This window comes from Antedon bifida, chromosome 9 (assembly GCF_963402885.1).
Source record: "Antedon bifida chromosome 9, ecAntBifi1.1, whole genome shotgun sequence".
NCBI lineage: Eukaryota > Metazoa > Echinodermata > Crinoidea > Comatulida > Antedonidae > Antedon > Antedon bifida.
The window spans coordinates 16,128,348-16,142,757 of NC_136234.1; the positions used below are offsets into that span (position 1 = coordinate 16,128,348).

General features: G+C 30.7%; 2 protein-coding genes across 2 annotated transcripts in view; one reads left to right on the forward strand and one right to left on the reverse strand.

Moving 5' to 3' along the window:
- Nucleotides 1–14,410, forward strand: part of LOC144852668 (radial spoke head protein 6 homolog A-like) — a 115,322-nt gene that overhangs the window by 32,775 nt on the left and 68,137 nt on the right. The window lies entirely within an intron of this gene.
- The window catches only part of LOC144852664 (E3 ubiquitin-protein ligase TRIM9-like), a 36,736-nt gene that overhangs the window by 16,539 nt on the left and 5,787 nt on the right, over nt 1–14,410 (reverse strand). The window contains exon 2 of the mRNA XM_078710596.1: nt 1,460–1,555. Within this exon, the coding sequence (XP_078566722.1) occupies nt 1,460–1,555 (96 nt within the window). The remainder of the gene's footprint in view (nt 1–1,459; nt 1,556–14,410) is intronic.

The following is a 14,410-nucleotide window of genomic DNA, read 5'->3' on the forward strand; positions in this document are numbered from 1 at the left end:
ATGCTATATACAGTAAACTACAGTACCAAGTGAAAATCCCAGTTGAAGCGACGTGTCTCAATGAAATATACATTCAATTAACTTGTCATATTATTATGCCTTTAGGCAAGAGTAATTGGGATTCGTTCACATGCAATCTAAGCTGTGCAGCACTGTACTTATAATATAATGTATTATTATATTTTACAAGCTACTTTGATATGCAGAAAATTAAAGCATTGTTATTGATTGACATAAAAACTAGCATAGAATTGTCATTGTTGCTCTGACACCATGTGGTAGATTAAAATGACACTTTCGCACACCTAATAAACAGTTTTTTTTTAAAATTCACAGATGTAACGAAAGTTACTTTTCTCAAATTAAAATGACATTTTCAAGCTTGATCATAAATTTTTTTTTTTTAACTTCACAGATTTAAAGAAATTCTAAACTAACATTCTACAAGAAACTGTATAAATACTCATAACCTCATAGCCAGAAAATATAAAACATATTCCAAGCACCTAAATATGTACATGGCACATAGAATATTTCACCAATAATTAATTATGTCATCATCATCATTACTTTGTACAATACACAATACATAGTGCTTCAAGTACATAATCATTATAGTACATTATTCCAGTTAATGTTTCAAATTCACAACACATTTAGTGTTCGACTTCTCTTCATTTATTTTCTGACTTCTTTCTATTTCTAATTTCACAGATTGCACTGATTGTTGAGGAATCGCAAATTGCACACTAGGGGCAAACGCAGTATTCATTAGATACTAATAGTGCACCGATCTTTTAAGAAGCAAGAGCAAGATAGATTCATTAGAACAGGTTAAACAGAAAGTACAATGAATTCTGATTTCAAACAAAAAAATGGAGGCTTTTCCAACGGAACAGTTGTCTTAAAGAATGGAGGAGACATTAGTGCATTTGCGAGAGGCAACAAAAATCAACATGCTGGCTACGCAAACTCACACAATAAAATTTTCTTCTAAAACTACAGTTACATTATATATTGGTGCACAAGTGACATGAAGTCACTGTGTTCAAATTGTTTGCACACCTTGTGAATATATGTAGAGAGAGATAATGTCCTTCTCTCATACCCCAGGATCTGCACCAGTGGACATTTTAATAGAACCTCTCTTTTATTATACGTCTATTCAGGGGACACATGAAAGTAACAAGGGAAAATATATATTTAAACACTATGTCCAAACAATATTCAGGGGGCACTTTTTTGGGTCCTGAAGGTATCCTCTTAGATAGACAGGCTGGCTTTAGAAACTACATAATATGGTGCAAAAGTGACAGGAAGAAAGGGGACACTTATTTGGGTCTTAAAGGTGTCCTCTAAATAAAGCTTGTACTGTTGTAGTTGTCCAAGATTCTAGTATGAACATCCTCTTAGCAGTCTTCTCGTAACATTATCAATTTCACCTTACTAATCAACTTACGTTAATGGTTTCACATGTTTTCTTTAGCGATCCAAGGAAGTATTTTGCTTGCTTTGCTTTCTCGGTGAGTGATGTTAACGCCTGCGACATTTCCGTCTGAAAAAAAGAAGGATAACAAAATTTTATTTAAAATTTCGAAAAGTCATGTGTTCTGTCTCTCTTGTTTTATCTGAAATGATTCATTGGTTTTTTTTGGTATTTTGAAAACACAGAATTATGGAAGTGGGGGAGAGTATTTTACTTTTCATTACATCACGTTTGATGCAGTGTTAACTCTGCATTGGCAATCTTTCATGGTGTTTTCTATGAATTTCTTTCTTTTTTTTCTGTTGGCATTTTAAAAACGACGGTATGTAGCACAACTAGACCATGTACACGTATGTCTTAGAAGCCTAGTTTGCCAATGTCAAATTATTATTTATTGCCCTTGTCTAATCACATTACTTTTGTATGAATAAGAAGTTACGATGTACTAAATTTCCAAACATGAGACATGTAGCATGATTACATTAGGTTAAAAGTCACTGTTAGATGTATCTATACCTTAATCTGTAACGTCATGTATAACACAAAACTTTAGTTAAATAAGTCAATTAGTTAAAGCAATAATTGTATATAGCGTTTTTTCTGATTGTAATCAAGTGTCAATTAACTGAAGGTAAAAACTATTGATGAGTATGTTCATTATACAGTAATGCACAGTTTAGAAACTTAATTGTTATTAGTTAAAGATGTACAGTCCTTCAAAAACATGAAAAATGAAGATTAACAAAATCAGACTTTGAATATTCCCATATTCAGGGGGACAATACATCTTTAAATGAATGTAAAAACTTAACAATATTTTATCATGAATTATCAAAGGTGTGTACATGTATAGATATGTTTCTACATTCCTTTTGTTTGGTTATGCCTTGTAGCATGTAGCAAACCAAATACTGTTATTATTATGATGAATTAGATTAGATAATGTGTAATTGTAAAAATCCTAATGAATGAAACAATGCTAATGATGATGAAATAAAAGTGGGAAACCTACAAAAGAAAAAAAAGGTAAAAACTATTGATTGAGATTGGTCATATATATGCATAGTTTAGAAATATCATTGTTTGTTTAATGGTTTTGGAGTTTAACAGGAAGACTCAAAAGCCCCTGTAATTAACTACTGAAAGATAACTTTTAAAATGCATGAGCAAGATTTAACAAATTGAGTTCATCTCATCATCTTAAACCTAATCCATAAATTTATTTTGTTGCCCCTCTTGCTAAATTTGGTTAATATCTAGTAAGCAGCCAAAGAGAATCTAAAAACTATAGTTTAGTATTATTCTCTCCATATCTATTTTAAACATAAATTCAAATTAAGAATATGATTTAAGCCATCTACGGCTAGCATTTTCTATTAAATTTTTCTTTTAACTGAATGTAACACTTACAATGCTGTAAATCATATTAAATTACATGTCATTATCCATATCTATCGGACATTATAATGAACATAGATTATTCTTTTGTCTAGAGGTGACACAGTAAACACTCAATAACAAAACTGGCCATTAACATCTACTATACACACTGCCCTGTATATTGCTTTATCTCTTCTATTTAATGACAGTACTGTAACTGTATTTTGATAGAAATGTTTCTATAATTAATAATAATAATAATAACTGGTACTTGATATAGCGCATTATGCTGAAAGCCTCAATGCACTTTACAAAGACAGAAAAATTTAGAAAAATTTCAAATTAAAAAGGTGGGTTTTAAATAAACAATTAACAATGGAAGAATCAAACAGCTTTGAAATAAAAAAAAAACCTATAAAGTTTATTATTTATGCACAGTGAGCTCCTGATGTGTTTTTGTTCATTTTTCTACAAAAATTTTTTTAGAAAAATTGTATTTTGTTGATATAAGAACATAAAAGCAATCGGCATAAAGAAACAAGAAAATCTGTATACTTGTTTCAGTAAAAAAAATCCGGTGTATGTTATTACCGTAGAAATAAAATCAAAGGAAAACATAAGAACTGCATTCTTCAAATGACACCTCACACCGATGCACCAATAGGAATACTACAGTATATGGTGTAAAAACCTTCATAATAATAATTGGTTGATAATTCAATCTGACTAGCCCTGACAAATTATTCTGTTGACATGTTTTAATCTGCCTGCTGTGGGCTCTTTACGATAGTCATGCTCTGTAGGAGCGGTTAATAACTATCGTCTCATGTTACCTATCTTGATAACACCATCTGTCTATGTAAAAAGCAAGTTTTATCTTCATGTGAAAATTCATTTTAAAAAATTAATAAAAAACAAACAACATATTTTTGCCAATGTTACTGAAATTCAGGGGTATATTAGTTTGATTTGCTGTATGCTTTTTGATATAAAAAACAAAGTCTTGGTACAATATGTATTATTTACTACAGTCTCTGGTACTCTATGCCTATTGTTTAAAAAGAAAAATAAATTTAGCATATTTTATTCTATAGCTACAATTGAAATAGCTACAATAAAAAAATCACAATGGTTTAATATTTGCCAAGTGTGGATAACCAATTTTTTAAATAATTTGTTTTAAATTTAAAAAAAAAAAAACATTTTTTAGTTATGTTTTTCAAAAAATCAAAATCCTCCAAAATACTGCAAAATATAAAAAAAAATATATAATTTTAAAGTCTTTTAAAATACAGAAAAGTTCTGTTAATTTTTAATTTGTATTATAAATTCAATTCCAAGATTTAATCTAATTCTAACTGAGATTTTATTTTGAATACAAATCATTCTATTATAATTACAATTATATTTGACTATTTATGGCGATTGAGTTGTAAAATGTATTGCTAAAAAAATGCAGTCAAAATATTGCATGTCTCTGAACGACATTTTTTTGAGAAAGACGCGCTTGGACAAAACCGTACTTTGCATAACTTATCCTCGTAGACAGCTAGTCTTTTAGGAGGAATTTTGATGTTTATGATCTATTGCCTCCAGCGATTCTGCAGATCTTTAAAGATGATATCAAATCAACCATTCCCTGAGGGCGTGTACTCACGATGTTATGAAAACCGAGTGCTGAAACAATAGAGACAGCGAGTAAGGCATTTTTTTAGGTAAAAAATAGAGATTTTATTTAAAGCATAAAAACTAGAAGAGAATTTTTTTTAAAAGGTTTTTGACTTGGTTTGACCAGAACTAGATTTCAAAACTGTCATTCAAATGTTGTCCATTAAAATACATTAACGAATGCTAAATCACTGACCAGTATATGTGTATAAACAGGTGAGTTTATCAAATGATATTCGATGGTGAAATGACATTATGAATACATTTTAGTGTGGTCTATAAACTCATTTTATATCATTCCAACCCAAGGATAGGAAAAAACCAGAAAGACCATTGCCAAAGCATTGCTAGCTATAGTTTGTATTTTACTTGTTACTTACAGTAAATACCAAATCATCTCCACTAAAAATGTCAACATCACTGTAGGCAAAATTTAAAATTATCAAAGATGTTCATGCTTAATATGAATATTGGAATAACATATTACTATAACCATATTGATCCGATTAAATTGCATAAAATACTGATAACATTATTCCTTTAAAGTATATGATATATAGTTTACAAATTTTGGTTTTAAATCACTACCATATTTGGGCTCATCACACTTTTTTTGTCAAACTAGTTTGATAGTGTAGACAAAGCTTAAGATTGATATGCTTTACCTTGTAGAGTCAAACAAATTTGTGAAGAAATTTTATTTTATTTATGTATTTCAACAATATTTTATGAGGGAGCATTGAAACTAAAAGAAAGATTTCAAGGTAAGGACGAGGGATAAAGAAGATCTCCTTTAGTAATTTGCCTAGTGTTCATACGGCTGTTGGAAGTGACTTTAGTTAAAAAAAGAAGAAATTTTAAAAGCGTATTAGTTTAAATAAGAGCTTTTGAATTGTTCATTATTTTTGACTATTTATCCACCACAAACCTACCTGATTTCACAAACAGGCATATCTCCAGGTATAGTCCGTATTGACTTTTGATCTGGATGTAGGCCTCTCTCTAGCCAGTTCAGATGAGTTTTTACAAAAAATGCTTTCTTAATAATTTTTTCACTGAGCCAGGCTTTCCTCGAGTATAGTCCCAACCCCCAAATTTAGCCTAATTTCATGTTCTAGGGGGTTGGGATTATACCAGAGAATATAAAGTAATTAAATTGTGACTGAGCACGACTGAATGCAGAGGTTATTAAACTGCATTTTTATGTAGTCTAACATTAAGTTAAGTAGATTTTTGATAGTTTAAAATCAATAGTTGATTGCATACAGTAGAAGTACATTGAACTAAAATGCAATCATGATTAAAATAAAATATTACATTAACCTATAAATCTAAGAACTTTGTGTGTATTTATTTATTTTTATTTATTAAAACAGATATAAAATGCAAGTTAACACAAAAATTCAACATTTTACAGCACTATGTAAAACTACAATAGTACATTGCTTTACTTTTATAAATGTAATTTAGATAAAAAGGATAAATTTAAAATATAATTTTGGAAGTAATTTTTTTTGGTACATGTGTGTTTTATTGGAAATAAAATTGCGAACAGCCAGTCGATCATTGCATGATTAATGGTTTGTCTGGAAATAAAATATATAAAGCAGTAAAAATAAAAAAAAAAACATAAAGCAGTAAAAATGACTTGACAATTGACAAAGTTGTGAAGAGAATCCTTTGATTATAACATGCAAATGAGTTCGCACTGTCTGGTTGTGTCTACACTATCAAACTACTGACAAAAAAGTATGATGTGCCCAAATATGGTTGTGATATGGTCAAGTATGGTAGTGGTATGACATCATCCTGTCCATATATGGGCACATCGCATTTTTTGTCACATAAAGTTTGATAGTGTAGACAAGGCTTTATACAAAAATGATGTCATTTATTTTATATGTAAAAAACCTGTTAACAGGTGAATGGAAAAAACACTAATAATACATGATTGAGTATTATTAGCATGTACATTTTAGGGACTTTTTAATAAATTTGTTATTCTATTATCGGCGAGAAATAGATGATTTATGCTTTATCTTATACTAAAATAGATTGAATAATCTCAGGTAGAGGGTCTTTAAATCAATAAACACATCTAGTGACATCCTTTCATTTTGTTTTTCTTTTAATGCGGAAACAGCAATGACGATCGCCTTCAGCATGCGATCAATATTAGAACTTTATAAGCTATCATACATATAGCACTTACTATTAGATAAAGATGTTTCGACTTTGCTATTGGCTATTGTCAGCCCCACGAATTTTACAATATTATGTTTGATGAATTAATCCTTAATACAGAATAAACAAGAAATATTTCTTACAAAAAACGCAGCTCGACTTTTTAATCTACATACATAGTATATATATATCAAAATATTACCATACTAATAGTATTACAAAAAAAATACAAAATGGCACAAAAAGAAACCAGACTTGTGTGATGATCAGGGGCACAAGTTCAATCATGACATGAATATGCTGTTTTTACATTGTGTCTTTGATTAAAATGTTATGAATTAAATTTGATTTGTATTGCAGTGAATAATTCAATGTAATAATATAGTTGTCAATTCTATACCAACATAACAATGACATCCAATACAATGAGTTTGAACATGAACATTTGCATATTCATAAACATTCATTTACATATGCATAAACATTCTTTGCTCATTGTGCCATGAAATGAATGTTCCATCCATCAAGTTTGACCTCTATAAACAGACAATCACGAGGGAGAAGATGTTATGTTTTATTAATCAAACGCAGATTGATTGTAAATCAGATGATAATTTCCAGTTAACATGTAATTTAATAATTTATAATAATGTATCATACTATAAAGCACCGTTCTGGTTATCTTTACGCGATGAACTTTTTTTTGTTATGTAGAAAGATTGAAAATGAATAAATAAATAAATAAATAAATAAATATAGTTTTCTGTTTGTAACTCTAAAACATCCCTTTCCATCCTACAGTATGAATATACCACCGTATAACATTATGACCAACTCCAACTTTGCACAGAATATTAAATATTCACTTCGTCGCCATGAAAATGAAAATTGTTTTCCAGTATATTTCCACCTAAAGGTAAACTTAATCCAAGCATGATCTCTTTAAGGGATGCCTTAATCTAAGGATGACATTAAACCTATTACAAACATTATCAAATACACTTTTAATAACTGCTTGTAAAATATGCAGAATTTTATCATTTTTCCAGTCTTGAAATTGATTAAACACACGTTATATTCAACAATCATGGAAACGTAATCCTTCTCTGACTCAATAGATTTCATATGACTCATAACATGGGATGAAATTAATCTTTTAATAATCAATATGAAAAATAAGTTGCAAAATGCTTTGAACTCTGTAGACAATAGAGCAAGTGTGACAAATAGCAAATGCTTTGAAATGTGCTATTATGTGTGCCAGCTCCATTCAGAAAGGTTGACTGTCAAATATTACTATTGTGCTTGTTGTCCAGGCAGACTAGGTGTCTACGTTTATATGACAGGCTTTTAGATGTAGTATTTTCAAATTGATTTCACTATTGACGAAGAGGTTGATGTTATAATCCGTCAAAATATGACGACGATGACTTTATTTTTAGGATGATGACGAAATAGTTGTTTTCATACGGATTCATAATATTATGATTATGATAATGAAGATTATGAGGTGGATGTTGATGGCTTATTTATAGATGATACAAATTCATTGATGATAATTGTGGAAAATTATATTAAATGATGATAATTTGTTTGTGTGGTCTAAGTTAGCCTGGTACTGAAGGAGGCTGGGTTAAGTTTTACGACAAGTAGGCCAACAAAGAATGATTGGCTAGCCCATTCAGAGGGTATCAGGCTAGTAAATAATTTCCATAAAATGAACAATATGATGATTTTGATTATGATGAGGTGGATGCTGATGATGATTGTAAGAAAAAAAGTTTGCTTTGTATCATTTCATCGGATGAAATCTTGAAGACAAAATCATTACCATACATCATATCATACACAATTTTACTGCTAATGATATAGATTTACTAAAATTCCAATTACAAAATAATATAAAAAAAAGTCAAAAAATATAATAACAGGATATAAAGATGAGTAATAATGACAATATGAATACCAATTGACAGAAATATGTAAAAACAAATTAGAATAATGATCATCTTAGCACAACGTACTGCAATAAAACAACCATTCAATTTCCTGAAAACGGCACTAAAATAGTATTCATTTCCATCGTAAAAATTCACTGTTAATAACAACATTGAAGAAGAGAGAGAAATTCAAAGTATTAGGAAATAACATATCTTGTAATATAACATTAAATGATCTACATAATTTACTGTATAGTATTTCTAAGGAAAAGTTTTATTGATACAAATTGGCGATTAGGGGGTGGGATTATACTTGCGCCTAAATTAGGGGGTGGGATTATATTGGAGTATGGGATTATACACATTAAATAAGATGTACAGTATTTAGCAAAAAGAACCTGATGAGAGTTACAAATGTATTACATCACATGAAAATTCTATACAAATAATAATCAATTTTCTGGTTAAATTATGTAATATATAAAGGTGAGCCAAGGATAAATTATAACAGGTCATATACAGCATTTCATGCAAAATCCGAGTGTTCACGAGAGAATTGCGAATAAAAGGACACATGGGGATTTTTTTCACAGCTGCAAATCGCGAAACAAATAACGCATTTTGTCGGAAAATATGTAAGGTATTGGATATTTCAACTAAGTGGTCTGCAGTTGTAATATTCTATCCTAATAATTTTGTTTTTTTAACATATTTTGTTTATTTTTACAGAAAGCAAATGCTGTATACACATTTTAAAATTTGTATTTTATTTATTAAACCATTAATTGTACACTATTTGGGCTAGAAAGCTATAGATTTTACTAGGTCATATTATCTAGCCAATAATGTTACAGTCCTAATCTTACTAGTGCACAATGGTAAGGAATATCAGACTAACATGTGAGAGGGCATGGGTTCAAAACACCTGCCGTATTAGTTGTAACCAACATACTTTTAATACTCATCTTTTGGAAGGAACCTTAAGACGTTGGTTCTGGGTATGCATATGTGCACAATAACTATACTATTAGGGAATTGTCTCCCAGTATTCTGATCATAGTGTTCTACTAGGCCCCCTGGTCTTGTACTGGAGAGGTTAACCAGTATACTGTATACAGAAGAAATAAAATCCATTCAGTGGATTACTAGTTATATTAAATAAAACATGTAAGTTTTCGATATCAAAATTATTATTTATGCATATTATTTATACAGCTATATCTAAAATGTTTTCACAAGGTTTTATTTCCACTGTGTAACAGATTTTGTAAATATGAAATTAACAGCTGAGAAGGCAGGCTAGCACGTACAAAATTAAACACTCAGACACAAGAAATAAATTTACCTGCCTGATGCGTCTGTCGGCTTTTCAAAAGCGTTCAAACAATAGGATTAACAAGAGAAAATTATATTACAAAGTTCTATTTATAATAGAATCAATACATTTGACAGAATTAGCCATGCCGACAAGAAAAGGTGGCCACGCTATTCTGGTCAATTACACCAATTCCATGCTAATCTATGATCGCAGCAGAAACAAGACGGAAAGGCGCTACAAATTTAATTACAACTTCCAAGGCATGCATTCAACCACAATGACAGTCCTACATTTGTATATATAAAATGTAACTACGCAAATATTATTATTTGATATAAATATTTCAAAGCAATTGCAAGTAACATTTTTTTCACCTATTTTTGATGTTTTACATGTAGAGGTACATGCATTACACACCACTGCATTCTTTCACTTGTTCAATTTATCTTGAAGGAACCTGATTAAATTAGCCTAGCCTACCGCCGACACAACTGTCTATTATTTACTCAGCTGAATTTTCTTGTGAACAATAGCTTTGTACTATTAATTATTATAATCATGTTAGACATAGATTACAATATGAAAGTCAATAAGACAGCTGGCTATGGAAGTTTGTGTGAGGTTATGAGTTCCTGGTTATCTTCTTTTCTATTAAAGCAGATCCAGAGGAAGGAGGGAGATTGCACATGTGGTCTAAGTAAGTCTGTGTGAGGTTAAGAGATCCTTGTCATCTTCTTTTCTATTAAAAGCAGATCCAGAGAAAGGAGGGAGATTGCACATGTGGTCTAAGTAAGTCTGTGTGAGGTTAAGAGATCCTTGTCATCTTCTTTTCTATTAAAAGCAGATCCAGAGAAAGGAGGGAGATTGCACATGTGGTCTAAGTAAGTCTGTGTGAGGTTAAGAGATCCTGGTCATCTTCTTTTCTATTAAAAGCAGATCCGGAGGGAGAAGAGGGATTGCACATGGATGTAAAGTCTAAGTATGTCTGTGTGAGGTTATGAGTTCCTGGTTATCTTCTTTTCTATTAAAGCAGATCCAGAGGAAGGAGGGAGATTGCACATGTGGTCTAAGTAAGTCTGTGTGAGGTTATGAGTTCCTGGTTATCTTCTTTTCTATTAAAGCAGATCCAGAGGAAGGAGGGAGATTGCACATGTGGTCTAAGTAAGTCTGTGTGAGGTTAAGAGATCCTGGTCATCTTCTTTTCTATTAAAAGCAGATCCGGAGGGAGAAGAGGGATTGCACATGGATGTAAAGTCTAAGTAAGTCTGTGTGAGGTTAGGAGTTCCTGGTCATCTGCTTTTCTATAGGCAAATCCAGAGGAAGGAGAGGATTTTACATGGCACATGTGGTCTAGTAAGTCTGTGTGAGGTTAGGAGAACCTGGTCATCTGCTTTTCTATAGGCAAATCCAGAGGAAGGAGAGGATTTCACATGGCACATGTGGTCTAGTAAGTCTGTGTGAGTGTGAGTTCCTGGTTATCTTTTCTATAGATAGATCCAGAGGAAGGGGGGAATGGCACATTCCTCGATCTGTCACTGTTTTCTGTCTCTAATCTAAGTATTTCTTCTCATACTGCTTCCGCATCATAGTTAGTTGGACACCTGTTGTCTCTCAGTTCTTTACATCTCAATATAATGCAGATTTTTTTCTCTGAAACATCTTCTTCCCGATGTCTTCTGACACTAAAATTCTTCATGCCATCCTTCTTCAACTCTACGTTCTGTCTTTTGCTTCCAACCGCCTGCCATATCCAAAGCATCCACAAATAATTTAATATCAAAAATGTTTAGTTTAATTAAATTTAAATCCCTAAAAACGACAACAATATTATACAGCATAACATATCATCTACAAATAAAAGAGCCATAAGAAAATATATATAATAATTATGCATGAGTTTTGACAACCTGGATTACATCGTAAGAAAAGTGAAAATATACAGTACCATAAAGTGATACGATAATCTACATACACAACAATTGTGATGAATATCACCTTATGTATTGAGGTTAAGTATACGCCTTAATACTTGATAGACGGCCAATATTTTACTAAAGAAAGTTCGCCTCATTTGTATTTGTTATCAGTAAATTACAATTGACTATTACCCTTCAGGCAGTAACAGATGTTTTGACATCCAAAGAGGGTCACAAAAAGAATGTACATTAAATGGAGTGCACAAAAAAGTTCCTACCATAAAAAATATTAAGCTCTGTCTACACTATCAAACTAATGTGCCAAATATGGCAGTGATGTGACATTATCGTGTCCATATATGGTCACATCAGATTTTTTGTTAAAATGTGATAGGTTAGAGAGAGTGTTACAAAATGTAACATAAAATTGCATACTAAAAACATGTGAAAGCGTTTGTGGTTATACATCAATGTCAAAAAACCAGTACAGCGGTATCTGTGTATATCTGTGTATATCTTTGTAATATGTATTTCACGCTTCATGTTTACATGACATACACCGATGTGACAAACTAGTGTGTGAAAGCATTGTTACTCTGTAAGATTACCCCTGGATATATTAGTAACAATTTGTTAAGCTGTGTGTGTGAATCCGGTATATGGAGTTTACCAGATTAAACATTATTTCATATCTTCTTCATCAATGTTATTTTTGTTGTGAATAAATGAATTAATTAATATTTATATGCTCTTCTTTACTGTATGCAACATTTCAATAAACAAAATATAACTTGAGATTAAAGATTTCCAGCTCTAATTGTAATCTTTTAATGATTTTCTATAATTTGAATATAAAAACGGTAATCTATGTAATTTGAAACATGCTATGCGTAGTTCAAGGTAAAGAACAATTTAAAATGATGTTTTGAAGAGCTATAGCGTAGGTTAAAAGTTCAAGTCTAAGAAACAGTTTTAATCAAATAAACTACAGTACTACAGTATATAATATATTGTAATTTATGCTTACATATGTATGAAATTATTAATAATTCTCCAAGTATAGCTAGCTCTCCAGTAATAAAATATTATTAACGATCACATGAATTATATCTGACACGTGAAGACTTGTTTTGAGTGTCCTTTACGCAATTCTCGCAAAATCAAAGTGATTAATGATTGCATATAAATATTCTAATTTTTATAATAATGCAGCATATTTATGGTGATTAATCAATCAATTATATTTATCTAGAAAATTAAAGAGATTAAAAAAATATTGGCGATAGTCTCACTTGCGAATATAAGGACATACTGATACTGTAATTATGGTATGTCGGGTAAAACTATACCGGTTAAAAGTATCATAATAAATTTGTTGAACAGCTAATATAACAATCTTAATTGGTTTACTAATCGTATACTAAAGTAGCATCATCGTTTATATAACACTGGTTATATATCACAAGATGATACCTATAGTATAAGACATGTGATGAAGCTTTGTAGTGTTTGTGTACCATTACAAGACGTGTAACTGGGTCGTTGAAGGGTATCAAATGACTTCTAGAGCAAGAGGCGATGCGTCTGTGAGACGCCGAAATTATCCTGATATTATTTCATGCTTCTAATTGTAGTTTCGGACACCGCTATTAAGGAGACACTTTTCCATGGAACGAACAAGGGTCACTTTGGTCAACCCTATTTAGTGGATATTCCTTAAAGAGGACACCTGATATTATTCTATCATGTAAGTTCTGTCTACACTATCAAACTAGTTTGACCAAAAAAGTGTGATGTGCCCAAATATGGTAGTGGTATGACATCATCATGTCCATATACTGTACAATACGGTCACATCACATTTTTTTGTCACATAATGTTTGATAGTATAGACAGAGCTTTTTTGTGTGGATATTCTATAATAATATAGTATGTATTTATACAGCAAATGCAAATACACAAAAAGTGAACAGTACAGCAGGGCTTGAATTTTAAGATTACACTTACAGTATATAAAAATAATATTTAAACACATATTGTATTCAATTACATTTTTATTTTAAACAAAATGAAATTATTAAATGCACTGGTATGGTATTTCATTTTGACAATGATAAATTAATATTTCTCTGTGGTATTTTAATGTAGTTTTTCTAAATAATTTTCATTTTCAAAACTATACGGCATAATACAAATATTCTCAATATTACTGAAAATGTATTCCTATGTTAAATTTTAATCTTTTTTTAAATTGTTAAAGAAAAAGTATTATAAATAAATTTAAATAATAACAAAAAAATCTATTTTGATTTTCACCATTTAAAGAAATCCTATGTAATGTCTTGAATTTATGCATACCCACTGTCAAGCGAAGCATGCTCCTGAAGCAGTGTAAACAAAGGCATGTAAAATAATAATAATTATGACATAAATCATAGTTGATTGTCAACGATATGGATCTGGGGCGTCTTGGGACTAAATATCAAGAATTATCATAAACAGTGCAAAACAGGCAGAC